The sequence below is a fragment of the Gadus morhua genome, chromosome 13, assembly GCF_902167405.1.
Source record: "Gadus morhua chromosome 13, gadMor3.0, whole genome shotgun sequence".
Classification (NCBI taxonomy): domain Eukaryota; kingdom Metazoa; phylum Chordata; class Actinopteri; order Gadiformes; family Gadidae; genus Gadus; species Gadus morhua.
Window position 1 is genome coordinate 7,512,508 of NC_044060.1, and position 22,645 is coordinate 7,535,152.

The 22,645-nt window shown below is 46.2% G+C and overlaps 3 protein-coding genes across 11 annotated transcripts in view; 1 reads left to right on the forward strand and 2 right to left on the reverse strand.

The window, feature by feature from the left end:
• Nucleotides 1-4,172, reverse strand: part of ampd2a (adenosine monophosphate deaminase 2a) — a 33,105-nt gene extending 28,933 nt beyond the window's left edge. For 2 of the 8 annotated variants that reach the window (XM_030373918.1, XM_030373916.1), the window contains exons 1-2: nt 3,968-4,172; nt 3,730-3,788 (exon numbers count right to left, since the gene is read on the reverse strand). In XM_030373918.1, the coding sequence (XP_030229778.1) occupies nt 3,730-3,739 (10 nt within the window). In that variant the 5' untranslated portion in view covers nt 3,740-3,788; nt 3,968-4,172. Of the gene's footprint in view, nt 1-358; nt 1,012-1,063; nt 1,573-2,671; nt 3,675-3,729; nt 3,789-3,967 lie in introns of those variants that run through there. The other 6 variants (XM_030373917.1, XM_030373920.1, XM_030373914.1 and 3 more) reach the window with 6 other exon arrangements.
• A 2,302-nt stretch (nt 4,173-6,474) lies between these two features.
• On the reverse strand, nt 6,475-10,133 carry LOC115556533 (G-protein coupled receptor 61-like). Of its 2 annotated transcripts, none has more exons than XM_030373632.1 (2): nt 9,947-10,133; nt 6,475-8,488 (listed from the first exon to the last, which is right to left on the reverse strand). In XM_030373632.1, the coding sequence occupies exon 2, from the start codon at nt 8,287-8,289 to the stop codon at nt 6,835-6,837; it is 1,455 nt and encodes a 484-aa protein (XP_030229492.1). In that variant the 5' UTR covers nt 8,290-8,488; nt 9,947-10,133; the 3' UTR covers nt 6,475-6,834. The 2 variants fall into 2 exon arrangements, with proteins under 2 accessions (XP_030229492.1, XP_030229493.1); XM_030373633.1 differs by having other exon boundaries at nt 9,896-10,133.
• Nucleotides 10,134-15,980: 5,847 nt separating this feature from the next.
• Nucleotides 15,981-21,824, forward strand: LOC115557776 (amphoterin-induced protein 1-like). The gene is made up of 2 exons (XM_030375860.1): nt 15,981-16,617; nt 17,486-21,824. The coding sequence occupies exons 1-2, from the start codon at nt 16,577-16,579 to the stop codon at nt 19,110-19,112; spliced, it is 1,668 nt and encodes a 555-aa protein (XP_030231720.1). The 5' UTR covers nt 15,981-16,576; the 3' UTR covers nt 19,113-21,824.
• The last annotated feature ends 821 nt before the right edge of the window (nt 21,825-22,645 follow it).

A 22,645-nucleotide genomic window follows, 5' to 3' on the forward strand; every position in this document is an offset into this window, starting at 1 on the left:
CCAGGACGTCACCTTGGCGCCCCCCTGGCACCGATGCACAAATAAACTCTGGTCCAATCAAATGGTCTGAATGGGATTTGAGATAGGAGCTGTGTTGCAATGGCCTCTTTTTGCTACCAGGAAAAACAACAACCAAACATGTGGGAGGAAGTCTTGCTCAACCAGATCTGTTTTAAAATAATTATGATCATCTCGAAGAAAAGAATGCTGATAATTAAGATCCATTCAAGGGGCATGTATATCACACTGAAGAGGTGATTCATGTTGAGATAAGATCATGAAGAACACCTCACAAAGCAACAAATATGCAGTCTAAGCAGGTTGTCTCCATAAAGGAAAGAGCTAAAAAGTTACTTACAGAACGCTCAAAGCACAGACAGTATATGGCCAAGTGGCTCGAAGAGTCATGCAAACGGGGCAGTTGTCAGGTTGACCGATAGATAATAAAGACCCTGACGTTAACAGCAGATAAGGTCTTAAGACACGCAGGCAGTGAAACCGCAACAAACGGACCCCCAGAGGGCTGGCCACAGAACCCCCCCCCCCTATTGCTTCACTCACTGACTAAACTGCTGACTGTCAGCACTGCTTCCTACCCTGCATGTATGTGTTGACTTGAACAATTTATCGAATGAGGAACGCAAACTGACAAACGACCTGCCTGAGCGGGTGTGAAGTCCTGTTTCGCTTCCTGTCAGAAGAAGGTGGATGATGGTGTATAATTAAACACAATGTACAGCACATACTATCTATTATTTAATAAGAAAACTGTGTTCGAGAAATGGTGTCGACAAACTGCAGCAAAAGTGCTCTCCGGTACGAGAAACAAGTGTCTAAGCTTCGGTTGAAAAAACATTCAAAGACAAAACAGAAAGACACAAAAGAGTCCCAGATTCTGTGAAGTGCCCCTTGCTGCTGCTGCTGCTGCTGCTCAACATCTGTGTGCTTATCTTTACTCCGGATCCCCCTCCCCCATCCTCCCCCAGGTCCTCCATCCTCCCCACCAAGCTCCCTACTACCGTGCTCCCCGTCCTTCTCTCCCCCCCCTTCCCCCGCCACTCACCAGGCACGGTGGCGCTCTGCAAACTGCCCCTCTTGTGCAAGGTGGGCTTGGCTCGAGCCTTCCCTTGTCCCTCGCCCGCCCCCGAGGACGGGGCGCCGGAGGTGACGGGGGTGGAGGCGGCGGAGGTGGAGGTGGCGGTGGAGGTGGTAGACAACATCTTGCTGCCTGTGCGCGGGCTACGACTGGAGCGGAGTGAGTCAGAGCTGTGGAGCAACCGGCGGAGGCAGAGCGAGAGCGAGAGGGAGAGGGGAGCAGCGGCGCCTGCCCCGTCGGAGCTGCGCCGCCTCACTCCGGACAGCAGGGGCAGCACAAGCCGCGCCAGGCCCGAGGGGGCCCCTCTGCTGCAGAGCAGGCTCCGCCCCCCCGGAGGCAGGAGTGGGTCAGCGGCGTCGGAGAGGCTCGGGCTTCCCTCTCTCCTGCCGGGAGGGGCCCGCCTCCCCCGTTGTCATAGCAACCTGGAAGCCCGCTTCCCGTAGCCGATGCGGAGGAATAATGCAACAGAGGGGGACATTGCTGACCGCTAGCATGTCATGCCGTAGCTGTGACGCCGGGGCTGCAACGTGGGACAGGCTACACCGCGCGACAAGGTGAGCTGAGGACGCAATGATTTCCTGCTCCAGCGGTAAAAATAGAAACAAGAGACGTTGGAGCTGGTCAGAGCAGAAAAACAAGCTGAAGTGTATCACAACCGAACGGGCGGGAGTACTCCTCTAGCAATGACAGCAGCAGCAAACTACAGAGAACTCGGTGGGAGGTATGAAAGTGAAAGTCTAGCCTCAGGTAGCCAGCCTAGCCTCAGGTAGCCAGCCTAGCCTCAGGTAGCCAGCCTAGCCTCAGGTAGCCAGCCTAGCTTCAGGTAGCCAGCCTAGCTTCAGGTAGCCAGCCTAGCCTCAGGTAGCCAACCTAGCTTCAGGTAGCTAGCCTAGCTTAAGGTAGCCTGACAAACACCAATCTTATGTACTTATTAAACGTATGAGCATGAACAGGGAGTTCTTGAAAACACACACACAACACACAGCCAGATTAGGTTCTTTACACCTGACAGCGTGCATTATAAATAGGAACAATGAATAGAAGAGGAAGATCAGTTAACACAATGTCAGAGGAACCTGTCCACATCTTTGTTATGCTGTAGGTTCAGTTAATGTTAACTAGCCTGATTAAATTAAAAAAAAAGTGATGATCATGCATCCATGATACACAAAATTCATGAAAGGCTTATGGTTCTTTTATATCTGTGTTATAGATAGATATGTGTCATGCACACATAAAAGTGGAAGGACTTTTAACAAATAAACAGCATAAAACCCCATCTAGTGGACAGGCAGATGAACTGCAGCCATCGCAAAACAAATAAGCAGACGTTAGCAATTGTTCTACTCGTGCATGCCCAGCCGTTATAGATCGGACATACTGACATAGATCCTCTCAACTTAGAAAGAACCAATACTCAACCAATACAAGTCCTGCATTACTCGTTGGCAACAGAGAGACAAGATTACAGAGAGACAGGTCAGACCAAAACAAAGAGATAAAACCCCAAGTATCAACTAACTCAAACGTGTAATTATTTAGAACATACATTAGCCTGAAGCATTATTAACACACCTTTCTCTGTGCTTCTCCTTCTTCGCTCGAGCTCGCTGTGATTCCTATTAAAGCACAGGGCTGGCTGCTCTGCTGGGAACAAGACTACTGAAACCACAGTTTGCTATTTTCTTCCTTCCCCCAGCTTGTGAAATTCCTCATTTTTGTTTGCGGAAGGCAAATTGCAAAACCACACTCCTTTCAAGGCCATGTATATTTATGTTTAAAAGGAGATATAAGCCATTCCAAATGCAAACTAAACTTTTAGGACAGAACATTTTGACTCAGCGATGAGGAAAATAAGTCAAGAAAAGCAGATTCTAATGGTACGGGCCTCTATTTTGTTATAGGTGCAGTCATAACATAACGGCAAAGTTAGTCTCACCTCTGGCTGTTAGCCATGACCAGACATATAGTGGATAGTTTACTTCTGTTAAAACAAACATTCGCGTTTCCATTACATTTATTTAGTTGATGTCGGTCCAAAGTCAACAACGTGACCGTAGCAGAGACATCCATGTGGTCTTACCACAGAATAAAGCCAAGCACATGATACCTAAAACAGACATCCATTATGAGTCAACAAAAGAACATTATTTAGGCCCGTCATTCGAGGGTCAAATTGTCCTGGATGCTTATCTTGGCCATATCTCTCCCTTCAATAGCTAGGGTATTTTTCTTCTCTCAACAGCAACAGGCCTTGATGAGGGTTAAAGATTCACAAGATGTTTAACTTCAACTGAACCTTTGCACTTTTCCTGAGGAAATCTCAACGAAAATCATCTGTTGATTGAGTGGGGGGGTTGTGTATAACTTTAATACCATAACTTAACCCTAAACAAGCATATAAACATGCAGAGTTGTGCTTCGAAGTAGTGTTTGTGCTGCTAAAAGAGTATGCATCGGCAAGAACAGTAGAAAGCCCTCTTTGTACGGGGTTAGGAACTTAAAACCACTGATAATGATGCTGCGCACATTCACACGCACGCACACGCACATGCGCGCGCACACACACACACACACACACACACACACACACACACACACACACACACACACACACACACACACACACTTACCACTAGACATCTCGCACGTCTGCAGATGCGTCAGTAGAAAGTAGGAAGGGCTCACCGCTCTGCAGAAACAACAATAGCCCTTTGTTTAAGACTTAAAATTACGCCAGCGAGAAGCTAGCAATTTGTATAACAAATACAATCAAAATAAATGATACACGTGATCATTATATTTAGTTTGAGTTCCATGGCGATTATAGCACATGTTGTAGGCTAGCTGGAATAGTAATGTGAATCTTACCCAGTTTTAATGACACAAAACTCAACACTTCAAATTAACCTCATGAATGGAACCTACTTTGTGTTACAAAGTTAGCTCCCCTACATGTATTTTTTCATCAACAGTTAATGTAGGTAGCCACTCGATTCCTTCTCTCTATCGGGGTATTGTTGTCATCTGGATCCATACGGGATGCACATTTGATAGCTGCGTTGACGTAGGTCGATTCCTTGTGTAACAAGGAAAGCGTCTGCATTAGCACTTAAAGGGGCCGTCGTTTCTAAACGGGGCGCTTTATAGTGCCGCTATCTACAGCCGGGCTGTTTGAAATAATGTTATAAAAATAATAAAAATGTTTTTGTGTTTTGTCTGCCTTTTTTTCGTTGTAGGCTATGTCTGGCAGGGAGGTTTTTGGAAAGCACCATTCGAGCCAAAATAACTGTTTATTATTGTCTGCTCCTTCCCCTTCGTTTCTATCTGCAGTTAGCTTGTCCATTTACAGTTATGTGGTTTGGAAAAGATTTAAGGTTTGGTTGATTAAATACACAATGTTTGTGTTGAAAATTGGACGATGAATTGTAAAACCCTATTTTATTTCCTCAGAGACCCTGGCCTACTTCAGTTCATCATGTGATTGATTTCGCCAGTCAAACAAGCCTTCATTTCTGTGGAAATAAAAATTGCTCTTCCAACATGGAATATGCGAACATCAAATATCATATAAGTAGTAATAGACAAGGTTGTATTCTTGTTTTCCCCTAAGAGCAGGCTCCTCCCACCACCTACTACAGCATTTAGAAATGTCACTAGGTTTAAGTTGCCATGGAGATGGTTGAGCCTGGAGAAGCTGGGGGCGGGGTTGACTGAGGTCCATTGCTGAGGTTTGAGGCCTATTCATTATCCATGTTTAACCACCACATCTGTCTAACCAACTGTCAATGTATCTGTCTGTATCTATCTGTATATCTCTGTATCTATACCTGTTTATCTACAGATACAGTAGATATCTGTCTGTCGCCCATCTGTCCGTCTGTCTGTCTGTCTATCTGTATGTCTATCTATCTGTCCGTCTTCTCTCTCTCTCTCTCTCTCTCTCTCTCTCTCTCTCTCTCTCTCTCTCTCTCTCTCTCTCTCTCTCTCTCTCTCTCTCTCTCTCTCTCTCTCTCTCTCTCTCTTTCTCTCTCTCTCTTTCTCTCTCTCTCTCTCTCTTTCTCTCTCTCTCTCTCTCTCTCTCTCCCTCTCTTTATCTCTCTCTGCATACGTATATCTCTTCATATGTCTGTCGTTCATCCTTCTGTGTGTCTGTCTGTCCTTCCTCCTGTCCTATTCTGTCCTCTCTCTGTCTGCCCCCCTTTCCTGTCAAACGGTTTGGCTGCCTTATGCTTCGTCTGCCTGTCCGCATGATGTCTGTACATCCTTAAACCGCCATCTCCCATATAAAGGTCAGACTATCACTGCAGGCTTTTGAACTTCAAATGATACGCTTCGGTCAAACTGTTTGAACTTCATCCCTCGGTCCACCTCCTACAGTGTAATGTGAAGGTAGGCCTGCACGACTGTCACTATACAACTATGGAGGCCCAAGTGATTAAACCTTCGACAATATCTCTCCGAACCATCAACATAGAATACACCTGCGGTAGAAGTAAAGTATTTTTGGTTGCTTTTTAACATTTGAAAAATTTAAGATTAGAAGCACTGTAAATAAAAGATTTAGATAGTTGCATAAATTATTATTGCCTCAAAAATCAGAGTGAGTTACACTTTAAGAATGCAGCTATGATTTCTATTAACCATTTTTAGCGATTGTGATGTACTCTAAGTTAATCTATTTTGTCTCTTTTTAAAGAAGATGAGGACTGGAAGAAATGTCATCCAAAGATTCATAAAAACAATGCAATTCCTGATGGGAATAATCTTTCAATTAAATGAAATAGAATGAATTCAATTATGTATAGATAATCAAATGTAGAACATAACTGATATAAGCAAACAATTAGCAGTTTAGCCTGGCAAATATAAAAGGAAGATATCTATAAACAAATGATAGCTGTTTTATTTGGACCATTTTATAATTGCACTTCATACAATGGTCAGGCGAAACTGTACATTTTGGTATGCAATGACTAAAAGGCACATTAGGCTACCTAATGTTTTCAAGTGACAGCACAGTCCTGCCATGGGAAATGCTCTTTCTAGATCATTTTGATTATATTTAATGTTAGAATTTAGAATTGTCTTTGCTATCATTGCCATAGCACAATTTAACTGATTATTAGTTGAACAGTTCCGTAAACAATGACCAATTGATCATTGATTCGTCGTGACATCTAAATATTTTGTTATTATTTATATTTCAAATGGAGGAAAACTTCCTATATCTCAAGGGCCCCTTACAATATTACAGTAACATAATGGCCATGGACATGTGTTCCTAAATGCTGCCCAATATATCCTGAATAAATGAATCTGAAAATATTGAGCATTACTGACATTCCTGCCAGCCCACACATAAAATCAAACAGGTATCTAATTTGTACATCTTTTAATTTTTTTAACGTATAACATCAATAAAAACATTCAATTTACATCAAGTCATTTTCTATACAGGGCAGAGAAGTTATTTCCAAGGCAATAGGGTAATTGTTGTTTTTTCTCATAAATGTTGTTAGAAATTACGTAGAAAATTAATTTCAGAGGATTTCAATTGAAATTCATTATAATTTGAATGTATCACAAGTGCATTTTTTTGCAATGGAACAATAGAAAATAACCTAGCTAAACTCATAAGCTACCATCCGTAACGGATTTGGGACAACCTTCAGCAAAACGATGCCCTGAAACACAATAAACAACGAGATAAAACGATACAATCCTCCTTCGTGACCCTAACTGTCTTTTATTATATGGTTGTTTTTTTTCACGTGCTCACTATCCGTGAACTCTGCCGTGTCCTCGGCGATCTGCCCGGGAATCCTGAAATCGATAGGAACGGCCTGCGGGGCTTGAGTGGCCTGAGCGTGGACCGCGGGTCGGCACGCCTCTCCCTTGGGGCTGGACGTGCCCTGCGAGTCCGGGGGGTCGAGGTTACACCCCGTGCCCTGGAGGAACTGCAGGAAGTTCTCCTCGATGGAGCCCTCACGGCCGTCCAGGTCCTCGTCCTCCGGGCGGGCGCGTCGGAACAGGCAGGGCACGTGCTTGCCCAGCTCCTCGCGGATCTGCCTGTTGAGGCAGCCGTAGAAGAAGGGGTTTGAGGTGAAGCAGAAGTAGCCGATCCAGGTGACCACCTCCTCCAGGGAGGCCAGGGCGGCGGGGGGGCTGGCCGCCACCGCCGAGTACAGGTGGAAGGAGAAGTAGGGCAGCCAGCAGCAGAGGAACTGGCCGCCCACGGCCGCCAGCACGGCCGCCGCCTTGCCCCCGCCGAAGGAGGACCTGTGCGGGGTGGCGCGGCCCGTGCCCGTGCCCGACCCCGAGCTGGTCACCATGGTGGAGCGGCTGCTGATGGACTCCAGCCGCTGGCGGCGGGGCGTGTCCATCCAGGTGGGCAGGGGCCCGCGGTGCATGGCGGCCACGCGGGCCACCTTGAACATGTTGCAGTACACCACCAGGATGAGCAGCAGCGGGCACAGGAAGTACACCAGCGTGAAGAGGACCATGAACACCAGGCGGTTGGAGCCCCCCACCGTCCAGTGCAGCGAGCACCGCCTGTGGCCCCCCGGGGACGGCGCCGGGGGGCCCCCGGGCCCGCCGCCACCGCCTCCTCCGGCCCCGCCGGCCGCCGCCACCCCCACCCCGCCCCCGTCCAGCAGAGGGCCCCGGCCACCCTGCAGGAGCCAGGCCACCAGGGGCAGGACGGACATGGCCAGGGCCTTGACCCAGATCCCCACCAGCACCGAGGCCACCAGGCCCACGGTCATCTTCACCTCGTAGCGCATGGGGTGGATGACGTAGTAGTAGCGCTCCACGTTGATGGCGGAGATGGAGAGGATGGCGGCGCTCACCAGGCACACGCTGAGGAAGAGGTAGCTGCGGCACAGCGCCTCCCCGAAGAAGGCCCGGCCGGAGAGCATCCCCAGGGGCATCAGCACCAGCGCGGCCAGCAGGTCTACCGAGCACAGGTGGAAGACGAACGCAAACTTGTGGAGCTGCGGCGCCTTGGCGATCACGGCCATGACGGCGCCGTTGCCCACCACGGCCAGCAGGTCCATGAGCAGCATGGCCAGCAGGGCTAGGCAGTGGGAGAGCGCCCAGTCCTGCGCGGGGGGCACCAGCGAGGCGGACATGTTGGAGGCGGAGTGTGCGTGCGGAGGGCTGTGTGAGGAGGAGTTCCACGAGGGCTCCATCGAGGCGCGAGGCGGGGCAGGCGCGAGGCGGGATCCGTCACAGGCCCATCACCCATCCTTCACAGCCGGGGAGCTTGGGGTGTGAAGACGAGGTCAGCAGCGTCCCCCCGGTGAGGGGAGCCTGATCCGAGGCACGGGGATCTGGGTCTCTGGGACACAGCTACAAAGACTGCTGTCTCCAGAGCGGTCAGAGTAGACCCTGAGGAGAGAGCGGGAGAAGAACAAGAGGAGTGTCATCTGTTTGCAGCGAGGGAATCGTTCTGTTTGGTATCGTCCCCCTCGGAACAGAGAGGGAATAAGACATCCACGCTTCTATCTAGGGTCCACCTGAAACCTGTTGTGGGAGCCGAGCACACAGGAGCCATCCAACTGAGCGTTTGTTGCCATCAGCGTATCGTTCGGAAAGAGCAAAAATACATCGGTTCAGTTATTCTTGGGAAAGCTGCGCAGGAAATCAGGTTAAATCTATTTAAAGCACACATCCTGTCAATGCATGAAGCGCGAGCTAATTCCTGCACATAATCCTATTACTCTAAAGCCATTTTCATTACCATTAATAATAGCTACCATTGAAAACGAATTTCCAGCCTCGGAATTGTACTAACGCAGTCACTGTGTGGTGGTGTGTGGTGGTGTGTGTGGTTTCAGGTCCAACAGGTGAACTCTTCATGTTTCTTCATGTATGTATTTTTACGAAAACGCTATCATGAAGATGGGTTGTCCTAGGCTTGAGTTTAACCCAGCCGCCCTCCTACCTTCAACAACAAGGTTGAGTGGGGTCACAGGGGTCAACGGCATGTCGAAGAAAAACAAACAGTCCTCTATGGAGGTGGCGGCTTTGTGTACGTGTGAGCGTGTGTCTATGTGTGTGTGGGCATGTGTGCGTGCATGCGTGTGTGCGGGCCGGTGTGTCCGCGTGTGCGTGCGTGTGTGCATAGCCAATCACCATGATACATGTGGTCATGTTTTGGTGTACCGGTTGTAAAAATACAAATCAATAGGAGACAATTTAACGAGGCACGGTTTCCACAATCAGAACAATACATCCCAGCTCCTATACATGACAGCTGCTCGGGGAGCAATGGTGTCCGTCACGTTGGACGACTGGATCCTCTGTGATCAATGGACCTAATTCTCCCAAGCCAATCTGTTCCCCCTCGCCTGGCGTAGTCATGTATTAACGCCTACTCATTCATCCATCAATCATTTATACATCACACTGATTCTACAACACCGGAGCCCTGACAACACTGTTCTAATCCCAGGCTGGCAAACACATTCACTCCGCTGAGCTTCCACACTACGTGGAAGGAGAACCAGGTAGAGGAGAAGTAAGCATGTAGATAAAAAAAAACAAAGAGCATGACAGAAACAGAGAGTGTGAGGGGGAGATAGAGAGGGAGAGAGAGAAGGGGGATATAGATAGAGGGAGAGAGAAAGAGAGAGAGATAGCACGAGAACACTCGATCAGAAGGCGCGATTAATCCTGGTATAGCCAGAGCTACAGCATTGGTTGTTATGGTCTTTTTGGTTTTGAGGCTACGACTGAGAGCCGGTTTAGCTGGCAGCAGAGTGAGGTGGACGGCGGAGATGAAGCACGGTATACCTTGTGAATGGTGGTGAGGTAGTTCCCGCTGAAATAACCTGCTCTTCTTACCATCTCGCCGTAGACCTGGTTCCTCCTCTTGGAAAACCACCGCCAGCAGAGGTTTGTTCAGGACCAAGCCGTGGAGAGGACGAGAAGGAAAAAATGCTGGCTCCCTTTTTTTGATGATATAAATGCTTACACAGAGATGCTCCCTCTCCTCTCGCTCTCTCTCTCTCTCTCTCTCTCTCTCTCTCTCTCTCTCTCTCTCTCTCTCTCTCTCTCTCTCTCTCTCTCTCTCTCTCTCTCTCTCTCTCTCTCTCTCTCTCTCAGTCTCTCTCTCTTTCTCCCCCTTCTCTCTCTCTCTCTCTCTCTCTCTCTCTCTCTCTCTCTCTCTCTCTCTCTCTCTCTCTCTCCCATACACACAAACACCGACTGCAGAGATGGAGCAGGAGGCAGCGAGTAAATGGGTACCAGAGCAACTGGCCACCCAGGGTCCTAGTGCCTGCGCATTCCTTATATTGGAATAGTTTGATTCTTTACATTTTTAGGGAAGTGCGTCAATACGAATAAGAATTCAAAGCCATGCAAAATTGCAATAGCGTCAAATACGTTTAGCCCACAATGGATGATACGGATGAGCAACATCTGTACAGATTCAACAACTGTGCTAACTTAACCCTCATTTTCAGAGCTAAAATCTCGCCTTCAATGTTACTTGTGCATGTGTGTGTCTATTCTACATAGAACGGAACACATTCAGCTAACCATACGTGTAATGATAATTTTCATATTTTAACATAGAAACACGTCCACTGTCCTTCCGTCTCAGTTCACCATATTTATAAATCAATGGTCATTTTAACCGAGGTAAAACAATTAAAAAAATGGGCCACAGCCACCTCCGTAGGTGGCTTTATCAAACTGGGGCAATTGCTGATTCTCCTGTTGCCACGGTGATCTTTCTTCACATACAGTCTTGTCTCGTTACAATTTCCAAGGTGGACAATGAAACGTTAAATGTTATATTTAATGTGACCGCAATAACTCCGCTGAAGGAGCAAACACACATATCCCTTGTTCCGCATCGCTTTCATTCATTCATCCTCCGTTCCAAATAAAGGTTTGCGCGCATGCAAAGCCTTGTATGTCGATATTCATTATGCATATTCAGTACATGTTTTATTGTATTCCGAAAACATGCACTGATAACATGATAACATCACATGATAATGAACGCTCAGTGCTTCAAGTGAAGTGATCTCCATGTATGCCTGTGTACGTGTATGTCTACGTGTGTGCGTGCGTGCTTGTGTTTGTGTGCGTGCGTGTGAGTGTGTGTGTGTGTGTGTGTGTGTGTGTGTGTGTGTGTGTGTGTGTGTGTGTGTGTGTGTGTGTGTGTGTTTGTGCGTGTGTGTGTGTGTGTGTGTGTGTGCGCGTATCTGTGCATGCCTGCGTGCATGCATGCTTGTGTGTGTGTGTGTGTGTGTGTGTGTGTGTGTGTGTGTGTGTGTGTGTGTGTGTGTGTGTGTGTGTGTGTGTGTGTGTGTGTGTGTGTGTGTGTGTGTGTGTGTGTGTGTGTGTGTGTGTGTGTGTGTGTGTGTGTGCGTGCGTGCGTGCGTGCGTGCGTGCGTGCGTGCGTGCGTGCGTGCGTGTGTGTGTGTGTGTGTGTGTGTGTGTGCGTGTGTGTGCGTGCGTGTGCATGCACAAGCGTCTATTTATGAGTATGTATCAGGTGTTGACTCATGACAAAAATAGAAGATTCGTCTCTCTCCGCAGCGCCAATCACTGCCGCCACAAATACAATGGTTTCCATGGCAACCTTCAAAATAGATTCAGCATCCTGGCTCAGAAATAGCGATGGCATTCTGCCCTTACCCCGTGCAGCCCCTGCTTTAAAAAAAAAAAACACCAGCTATCCAAAAATACCCATAGCAAATGCTCTCATGAATGCAATCACGCAATTACAGTTACCGAAAACACAATTACAGCATAGCACATGTTCGAGTGGAATTTGAATTCACTGAAAGCCTGGGGATGTAGGCTATAGAAGCCATTAACCTGCTGTTGATATTAAATTATATGAAAGCCGGCAGCCCACCCAGGAACACAAAGACATAAAGGCGTATGTTTCCCTGACACGCTACATGCTGACCACCGAATGAAACTGACCAAATATCTGACACAATGCAATAGAAGGGACACAATGTAGGCCTATGCAATGAACAGGAATTAAACAAGCAGGAATAATGTGACCTTTTAGCCTAGCTTGCAGAGGGTAAAATGCATGAAAGGGGTTTATTTGATGCTGTAGAAAGATTCTGATGAGTAAGGTGAAGGATGTATAGGAGGCATTGAAAGTGGGGGATCCGAAATCGCTATAGATTGAGCCTTATAGGCAGTCCAGCAGAGCACGGAAAAGCTAAAGTTGTGCTCCCTTTAGCAAAACACATTTAACATTTGTATTTTTGCCATGGGTTAATTGTAATTTACAGTGTGTTGATCTGATATCTTAGCAATTGTTTGTCACTTATGGCATTATACTCTCTTATCAAATGCTTTTTATTTATACGTTTGTTTGATTACTTTTTTTATTAATTTTTTTGTCATCATTTTTGAGGCCTCACCTTTTTGTCTATCTTTTTTTATTTTTTTAATGTATTTTTTTCTATCTACCGCATTTAGATTAGATCCTTGATTACACAAAAACATGTAATGCCAAAATCAAAAAATGGTAACAAGCTAACTTTATTCTGTGAAGTCCACTTCATAATTAGCCAGAAACCGAATACTTAATGTAGGCTACATAAAGACAAGTTTGCGTCGATAGCTCAATCGACAACGTTCCAATGTCCATTCCAAAATTGCTCCATAAAGCTCAAAAACCCCACCGAAATGCTGTATGATGATACACTCTTGATTCGGACTTCCATCGACCCTGACTGATGGGCCTTCGTGAAGCGCGGGGTAATGGGTGTGGGCGGTGAAAACCCCAAGTGACTGTCCTATAGTGTTAATTGATTAATTTATTAACATTAGCATATAGAGCAGTACAGTCTATTTAATGAGTATCCCTTGCATAACACAGTATTACATAGAGTGGCCTATCTTTAATTCTTATTTCAACGCACGGCCGCCCTTTAAATCGTATTGAGAGGGAGAGAGTGGTGTAATGACCTAAGTAATCCATGAGAGGGAGCTCTAGCAATTCACATGTTTTTGGTTGAAATCATGAGTAGCCGTTTGGCAAAAAAAACATAAAACATAGACCTATAATATATAGGTATAGGTTCAATATATATGGTCCATTCAGTCAATTCGATGTCACAAACCTCAAAACTCAGGTTATCTTACTATGCTATTGATATAAACATTGTCTCTTTGTCTTTTATAAATGAGTACACCTATTAATACAAAATATTAGAATCAGATAGATTTAAAATCCTTAACCATTCAAATGACTCCCGATGAGCATCAATGAGGACAGACATAAATCTAATGCATCCAGATATCCTTTGAGTTGCCCATGACTTTACACCGGTTTACATGCGCGCACCCGCGCACACACACGCGCACACACACGCACACTCACACACACACATGCACACACACGCACACGCACACGCACACACACACACACACACACACACACACACACACACACACACACACACACACACACACACACACACACACACACGCACTGTTTGGTTATGTTCCTTTATAAGCACAATGTAGCAACAAAATTCGATCAAGCAAGCAGTTGAATGAAAGTATTTCAGAAACACTTTCTGATATTAGAATCATTTCTTCGCATGCATAATACATAATATATGAACATAAAATTCCCTTAAACCTTTATTCATTCAGTGTCAATAATTATATTTCCCAATATACAGGACAATATTTGAGTGCATTTACAGTATGGCGAATTTACTGTGTAAGTTCATGTAATATAAAGCCTTTTAATATTGCTGACGCTACAAAAACATATGCTAATAGTATAAGGGGAAGGCCCCCAATCTAATGTTGAGATACAGTGACTCCCACAGAAAATGTCTTATTCAAAGTGGTCAAGGGGGGGGGGGGGGGGGGGGGGACATAAAGATAATTTATCTTTATGTTTTCTTTCCCTAAGAGAGTTTTCTACTTTGTTAATGCATTTTTATATATTTTTATTGTACATTGGTAGTCAAGGCGGGGCCCTATTGTTGTTGAGGCGGCCGCCTTAACCATACAGTGCTGGGGAACACACTGAGATACTATGCTGAAAAAACATACCTTTACAAAACAGGGAGGCTTTGAATGTATGCCGTAAAGTTATATTTGGTTGGTATTTTCCTCATATAGTGCTGAAAAACCAGCAAATATCTATTTGTTCACTATGCATTGTTCGTTCATGTGAAGCAACATAAAAGGGCAGAACCGGGCATTCAATGGTCCACCAAGGATGGACAGCAGAGCGCATTGAGCTCAACAGGAGACACTATAGGAAGCCTATAGAAGATCAATCACACCACCCCTGACTGAACGCCCACACGATTCAACACTGTCTTCCACCAAATCGAGCAATTCCCCTCTCCTAGTTTGACCGGCATAACGATCCTAACTTATCCCGTTTAACCCACTGTGTGTGTGTGCGAGTGACACAAGGGTTCAAATGGTTTTGAAGAACAGAAAAAAAAAAAAGAGGAATTTTAATAAAAAAAAGAAAAAAAAAAGTTCAACGCGTCTGTTGTCATTTCCCACTGGACACGTAGTGCCGGTTGATGGCCGTGTGTCAAGCTGGAGCGAGCTGCCGTCAGAGGCATGGGGTCAAGGGTGCAGGTGGGGGGGGGGGGGGGGGGGGGGGGCTGGAGCGTGATGACCCAGCTGCTTTGATCTACAGTCAGGGCCACTGCGGCTCAGCTCATCCATAATTCACCAGAGGACTGCGCATCTCCACATGCAAAGTAGACCGCCGCCTACATCTTCTACCGCACAGCCCAACACTATACACCACCATGCACCATACACTATACAGGACGCAGTACAGGGAACACAGTAGGTAACAATACTCTGATACTCTGAATAAGTACTAATCCACCAGTACTGTGGTGTTACAACAACAGTATGATACCAACACTACTGGCCAACAGCATTGTACCAACAGAACCATACTAACCAGAATCGAATGTTATTTAATAAAGTATTTGATGTTATTTAATTGAACATGTAACAGTAGACCAACACCAACAGTAGGCCTACTTTAACAGCATAATACCAAAAGCTGTATCACAACATGACAATAAATGCAAAGAGTATTACACCAGCACTACTATTCTAATGGTACTATAGCAACAGTACAATTCCGATGATATAGTAGCAACAATACTATTCTAATACTAGCAAACATACAATTTTTATGTTTCTGTAGCAACAGTACCATTATCAAGGTAATATATATAACAGTTATACCCTCCTTGCTAAGCCAGAATTGTATACATGTGTTAGTGTTGACAGGGCAATGTGAGTTATCTGTTTCTATTGTTGTTGGGGTGACAAAGTGCAAGGCTATGGATTCAGAGCCCTCCTGTGGTAGTCACACACACGCACACAAACACACACACACACACACACACACACACACACACACACACACACACACACACACAACACACACACACACACACACACACACACACACACACACACACACACACACACACACACACACACACACACACAGTGTCACAATATTTGTCTAGTCTACATTTTGAGTCGTCCTCTATCTTATTAAATTTATTGTGTTTTGTGTAAATGTAAAACTGTTATGGACAGTGAAGTGTATTTAAGCAACCGGACACTTTGTTTAGTGTCTCCCTGGATCTTGATACTGTTACCTTATCCTCCACTCACACTTCACCCCCGCCCCCCTATGTTTCCTCATCCTATGATAGACCCATCGCCTGCATAAACCACAGATATGCAAATTAGATCCGCAATTAAAGATCGGATTCTGTTCACGCGGCATGATGGAGCGGCCCCTGCCCTTGACAAGGTGACGCACGTGAAAAGGTTGCCGGCCAGATCGAGCACTGCAGAGAGCCATTCAGCGTGCAGCTCGCCCCCCGCAGTCGCCTATATGCTGGTGTTGGGAGAGGAAGGATGTAGCCAGCCGTATCCGCCCTGCTGTGAAGTATATAGGAAACGAGTGTAGCCTACCACCACCAGCCACAATGCAAAGCATTTATTTAAAAAAAATAACCAATTGGACATTTCATAAAAAATTAGTCTGAGGCACATCCTAGAGATTAATTTTGTACTCGGACACGTGTTGGATTCAGTTAAGATTCTACATGTAAGATATAGTGCATCAGCATTTTTTATTTACCTCTACAGCGGCGGGATTGTTATTCTGCGTGAGCGTACATGTGTTGTTATCGGTAGGCCTAAATCAACCGCTACAAAGTGAGCAAATGTGACGGATCAACGGAGAGCGAGAACGTGCACCGAACGTGGAGATGCGTGCGTGTGCACATTCATGTGCCACACCTCCTGCTGTGTCGGATCAATAATAAAATGATGGGGTTTTCTTGGACCACAGCGAGGACGACGGTCGGGCTGTCCTAATAAAAAGGCAGAGAGAGGCAGCTGGTCGTCGTTGCTCCGATAAATGGCCAAGGACGTCATGTGAGCGGACCATCTCGAAGCCTGGACCGTATGTGGACATCGGATTTATCGTTCTTTAGACATCCAACGAGGTAAGCGCCCTGGGATGGGATGCTCTGCTACCTGTAAGTGCATGATAATACGTCTTTGACGTTTACTTCCTGTGCAGAGGATTTATACAACTCTATAAGATGATTTTATACGCAGCACTGCAGTTCGGGCAGGGAAAGGATTTGGGGAAGTAGGCTATTTATTTGGAATATGCTTTTTTTTATATGATTATTATCAGTATTGTTCAAAATGATTGGTGTTGTTCATTTTGGCTCTAAACCCCTTTTTAATGGACGTTTAAACATGTTACATTCACTGTTGCTTTTTCATCAGTTTTTATTGGAGCGTTGTTATTTACATTCGAGTAAAAGTAACTTCAGCTGCTGTTGCAGTGAGCTACAGGCAGCCTACCCTGTGCCTTCCTACCATGTCGGCCTTATTCCAGCGTCCTGCGTTATGAGTAATAACTAGTAATAGGCCTAACTAATAACTAACAAATGTCTAGCAACGTCATTGCAGATGACAGGCAATCAGGATTGCTAACTCACTTCAATATGGTTCCCACTTTACCATAAGGGTACATTAATTAAGCTTTAATTAACCATTCATTAACATTAATTAATGCAGTAATTCACAGTATTATTGCCTAGGGGATAGGTATAGTAGGTTTAACCCTATTAAGCAATGTATAAAGAATACCCTAGTTGATGTGAACAAAGTTACCATCTTAACATGAACACCCTTAGTCAAGTGAACACCATTAATGATAATCATAAATGATTACTAGACCATTAGTTAAATGTTAATCAACTGTTAGTTAATGCCTATTTCTGCACTAATTAATGTTAATGAATGGTTAATCAATGGTTAGTTAATTTTGTAAAGTGTTACCCCAACATGTCATTGCAGCTGCAAGTCACTCAAACGTGGTTCCTGCCCCACCCCCCCCCGCCGCCCTCCCCTCCGCCGTCCCACCATGAGAGACCCGCGCTCGCCCTCCCCCGGGGTCCCGCTGCCCCGACGGTACCTCGCGGCGCTCCCGCTGGTTCTCCTGATCGCCTCCGTGACCGCCGACGCCCAGTTCATGTCCCTGCCGCTCAACAGCCGGACGGTGTGCGTGTGCGCCAGCAACATCGTCAGCTGCTCCCAGCTCAACCTGACCAGCGTGCCGTACAACCTGCCCTCCTACGCCGCCGTGCTGGACCTCAGCTTCAACCTCATCTCCCGGCTGCGCGCCGACTGGACCCAGGTCTCGCTGTGCCGGCTGCACACCCTCCACCTGAACCACAACGGCCTCACCTTCCTCTCCTCCGAGGCCTTCGCCCACGTCACCCAGCTGCGCTACCTGGACCTGTCCTCCAACGGCCTGCGCATCCTGGAGGAGCTCATCTTCGAGCCGCTGGAGCACCTGGAGGTGCTGCTGCTCTACAACAACCACATCTCCCAGATCGACCGCACCGCCTTCTCGGGCCTGGCGTGCCTGCAGAAGCTGTACCTGAGCGGGAACCAGATCTCCCGCTTCCCCCTGGAGGTGGTGAAGGAGCGGGGCCGGCTGGAGACCCTCTCCCTGCTGGACGTCTCCTCCAACCGGATCAAAGCGCTGCCCCTGGCCGAGCTGCAGGCGTTGCCCGCATGGATCAAGAACGACCTGTACTTCCACCGCAACCCGCTGCCCTGCAGCTGCGAGCTGCACGGCCTGCTGGCCCTCTGGGACCTCCAGAGGTTCAGCTCCGCCTCGGACTTCCGCGAGGAGCACACCTGCCTGGTGGTGGGGGTGAAGGAGAAGGAGAAGGTGGCGGTGCTGGACCTGAGCCGGGTGCACCTGAACTGCAGCGAGGTGAAGGTGGTGAAGGCCAACGCGTACCTGGGCCAGTACCTGCTGCTGGACTGCGACACGCGGCAGCGCGGCATGCTGAAGACCTGGGCGCTGCCGGAGAACGTCACCGTGTCCCGCGCCGACAAGAGCGCCCTGCTGCTCCCGGGGGGTGGGCTGCAGATCGGCCCGCTGAAGGCCGACGACTCAGGGGTGTACCTGTGCCACGCCACCAGCGACGCCTACAACGAGACCCTGCACATCACCGTGGAGGTGTTCAACGCCACTCTCAGCGGCGGGCTGGAGAGCATCAAGACGGCGTACACCACGCTGGTGGGCTGCCTGTTCAGCGTGGTCATGGTGCTCATCTACCTCTACCTCACGCCCTGCCCCTGCGCCTGCTGCCCCGGCCACGGGCTGACGGCGGTCAGCGGCGCCGACGACAGCCTGCGCTCGTCCACGGTGAGCGTGTGCCAGATGCACGAGGAGACGGGGGGCAAGCACGACGGGGACAAGACGGATAAGAACTTCCTGAACCGGCAGCAGCAGCAGCAGCAGCAGCACACGGGGTTCCTGGGGGCCAAAGACCCCGCGGAGCAGAACGGGAGGCTGAACCCCATCGGGGAGGAGGAGGAGGAGTGGCACGGGGAGAACGGTGCCAGGCGGGGGTCTGACGCCGACTCCGTCAGCTCTGTCTGCTCCGGAACTCCGATGGTGGTGTAATACACGCCCTGGATGTTCTGGGACCCTCACGGTGGTGTAATACTCGCCCTGGATGCGCTGGAACTCCCATGGCGGTGTCCCAACACCTCTGCCTTCTCTGGTTCACTAGGGTGGTGTGACACCAACTCTGGATGCTCTGGTAACTCTGTCTGCTCTGGTACACTAGGGTGGTGTGACACCAACTCTGGATGCTCTGGTAACTCTGTCTGCTCTGGTACACTAGGGTGGTGTGACACCAACTCTGGATGCTCTGGTAACTCTGTCTGCTCTGGTACACCCAGGGTGGTGCACCACCAACTCTGTCTGTTCCGGTACCCCGAGGGTGGTGCAACACCACCTCTGTCTGCTGTGGTAACCTCAGGGTGGTGTGACACCACCTCTGTCTCCAGACTGTAGGCCATACTGTATGTCAAAGCAGCTCTCTCTCAACACATGATTATGAATGGGATATGCCGTAAACATGAATGCATACATTGTACGGCATACTACTATCTACTATCAATGAGACTAAGAGACTATCATCATAACATGACACAGGTTGTTTATGTAATATGGTGGTTTATGTCCATTTCAATCTATATTATTTTTGTTTGCGATTTAGTTTGTTTATTCCCCCCAAAAAAACTGTTGTGAAGGACGGCCACAAGAAGATGAGTTTTATTCTTTTTGTTTATCAATAATAGTTTATTGGCTGTTTATTGGAAGTTAAATACCCTTACTAAATAGCTTTAATAGAAAAAGGGTTTAGTTGACCTTTGTAAGCGTATTTGCAAGAGCATAACATAAACTCAATAACCAATGTTACTTGTGTAAATAATAGATCCATGCGTTCTATTATTTGATATAGCTGTAAATATTATATCGTTAGAAAAATATTAACCAGCATATAAGGCTACTTATTAATGGCCGTAGCTTCTGTTATTGTAGCACAAATTTAAGTTGAATGCAATATCAAACACTAGCAACCAAAACTGAATTGTTAGCATGGGTGTCTTTGAAACATGTATTTTTGTCTGTTTTGTGAATCTATAAGGAAAAAGCCAAGGTATACCTTACAGAGAAACCTTACTAAATAATCCATCCAGTAATATTTACAGTCACTAATTAATCGCTTACGAGTCAATATCATAGCATTTATAAAAAATAACGATTATGATTATGTAATAATGTATACTTTGTCCTTCGAAGTCTCCTGGGTCCACTAATAAGCACACAGGATATGTCTTTTATGTATCGTCATGTCATCTTTTATGAGTTTTTTTGATAGAGCTGAATAGGATCATTTTGGCACATGAACCCTCTACCTACCTGTCTACTTCTCTATCCATACCAGTGGCCTATATGATGTTAGCATGTTGGTGCATGGGAGGACATGTTCCCCGACACGGTGTGTCCCAGTGCACACAGACAACAGTCTACCCAAAGAGTATCACCAACATGTCCTGTCCATGGCTCCATTCCATTAGAAAGGTCCATGGTTCACCCCTAACTTACCGTGTGCTTCTTCGAGGGGAACATGAAGTAAAACTGTTTGTTTACATTTTTGGTGTTTATATTTATTTATTTTTACAAAAAGGATTTAATGCACCCGGTGGGATTCTATTGTATGATGATGACATTTCTGATGTCGTGTGTTGAATCGCAGATCGTTTCGTTCATTTCCTCTTGTTTTTTTCTGGACCCATCGTTTAAATCTTGCAGGACTTATTATTTGTATCGAAGCAGAAAATCTCAAAATAGAAGGCAATATAAAGTCATCGTATGTTTGTTATTCAAAGTATGTTGACTATTCCAAGATCAAACTTCCCCACCTATTGGCAATGACTTGGACTCTCAAACTTTCAGCCATGTTGCATTCAGTAGTAATGCCAATACTAAATCCAACATGATGTAGCATTATTTGCTCATGTGAAACCTGTTGTCCAAAGGTCATCTGTCAACACATACCAACCAGGCAATAATCTGATGACAATAAATAATACTACAAAAATAGCATCCACTATTGGCCACTCGCATGTAAAGTAGCACCTCTTTATGTTGACATAACTCAGCTAATGTTAGACATCAGTTGGCCAGGATCGTGTAAAGAAGTATGGAAAATATAACTAGTGTCACTACTAAAAATGTCTTCCACTGTAGGTGTGCTTTGAAGAAGTAAACAAAAGTAAGTTGAAGCTCACACTATGTGCTGTGAATCGAGCCCCATAATAAAACCATTGAACGCCATTTCACTTGACTGACACAATATTCCTACTTCAGACCAGATCTGATTGTAACTAAACAATAGAAAACAAATGAAGACAGAAAACTCCCAGACTAGGTGTAGCAATGTATTTCTAGCAAACTAAATATTTTTGTATATTAACTTAAGCACTGAATAAACGGCGGTGTTTCAATATGATGATAACATAATGTAATATAATACGTGTGATGGATTCTCTTTCAGAAGATAATTCCTGGAACTACTCAAGCACTTTACATTACTTTCCCTAAGTTGCCTCAACAAGCTCAGAGATTTAGCTGTAATGTGTGTACAATATTTATGTAGAGACCTACAGTGATGTAGTCATCGATCACGTTAACCTTGTCTGTTGATTAGCACTGATTTTGTCAAATATCTTACTGAATGTTGGTTTTCTTTTATCTGCTGTAATAATTGCCCTGTCTGCCGCTAACTGTACTACATAAATACATAAAACTACTATAAATGTACTAATGATGTCTATCGATCTCTTTCATGAACGGTAAGCTGTTTCTATCCAGAACTATGATGTGATGAGGCTGAATAAAGGGCTGCAGGATACATATTGATATGCATATGCAACAGGCATCCGTTTTGAGGACAATAGTATCTCCTTTCTCCCTCTCTCTCACTCTCTCTGTCCTTTCTCCCTCTCACTCTCCATTCTCTCTCTCTCTCTCTCTCCTCTCTGCCTCTCTCCTTCTCTCCTTCTCTCTCTCTCTAGTTTCTCTAATAACATGCTCTCAGCTTGCAGGCGGCTGAGGGTCGAGATGCTAGAAGCATCACAGACCACTGGAGCAGAAACTCAACCCTCGAACCTGCTCATTTATTAACCTTTGTATGGTCGCTGTGGCCACCCTGCTGTTGGATTGGCTTAATTGTTGTTATCGTTATTATTGGACATTAGGAACAAGATGTACCTACCCATGTTTTCAAATGTTCAGTTCATTGATGGCAGCAGATCAATAAGGACCAGTTGATACTAGTATACTTGGAGGCTAGTCAAAGGGGTGTGTTCCTGTAGTGTAACATCATCTCCTACCTTGCCGGAGTACAGGAGCTCCTAAATGAATAATGAAGTAGGCATGAAGGAAGGCCCAAAGCATTGAGCCCCCTACCCATATGACTCAGATACACTGCGCATCTCAGTTACAATCAGTAACCTCAGTCCATAGGTTTGTTTACCTTAAACACACAGGCTTAGCTCGCTCTGTAGTGTTGTAATGGCTACTTTTATCACAATTGTTTATGGTTACACTTGAGTTGGCATTAATTCGATGACAGATAGAGA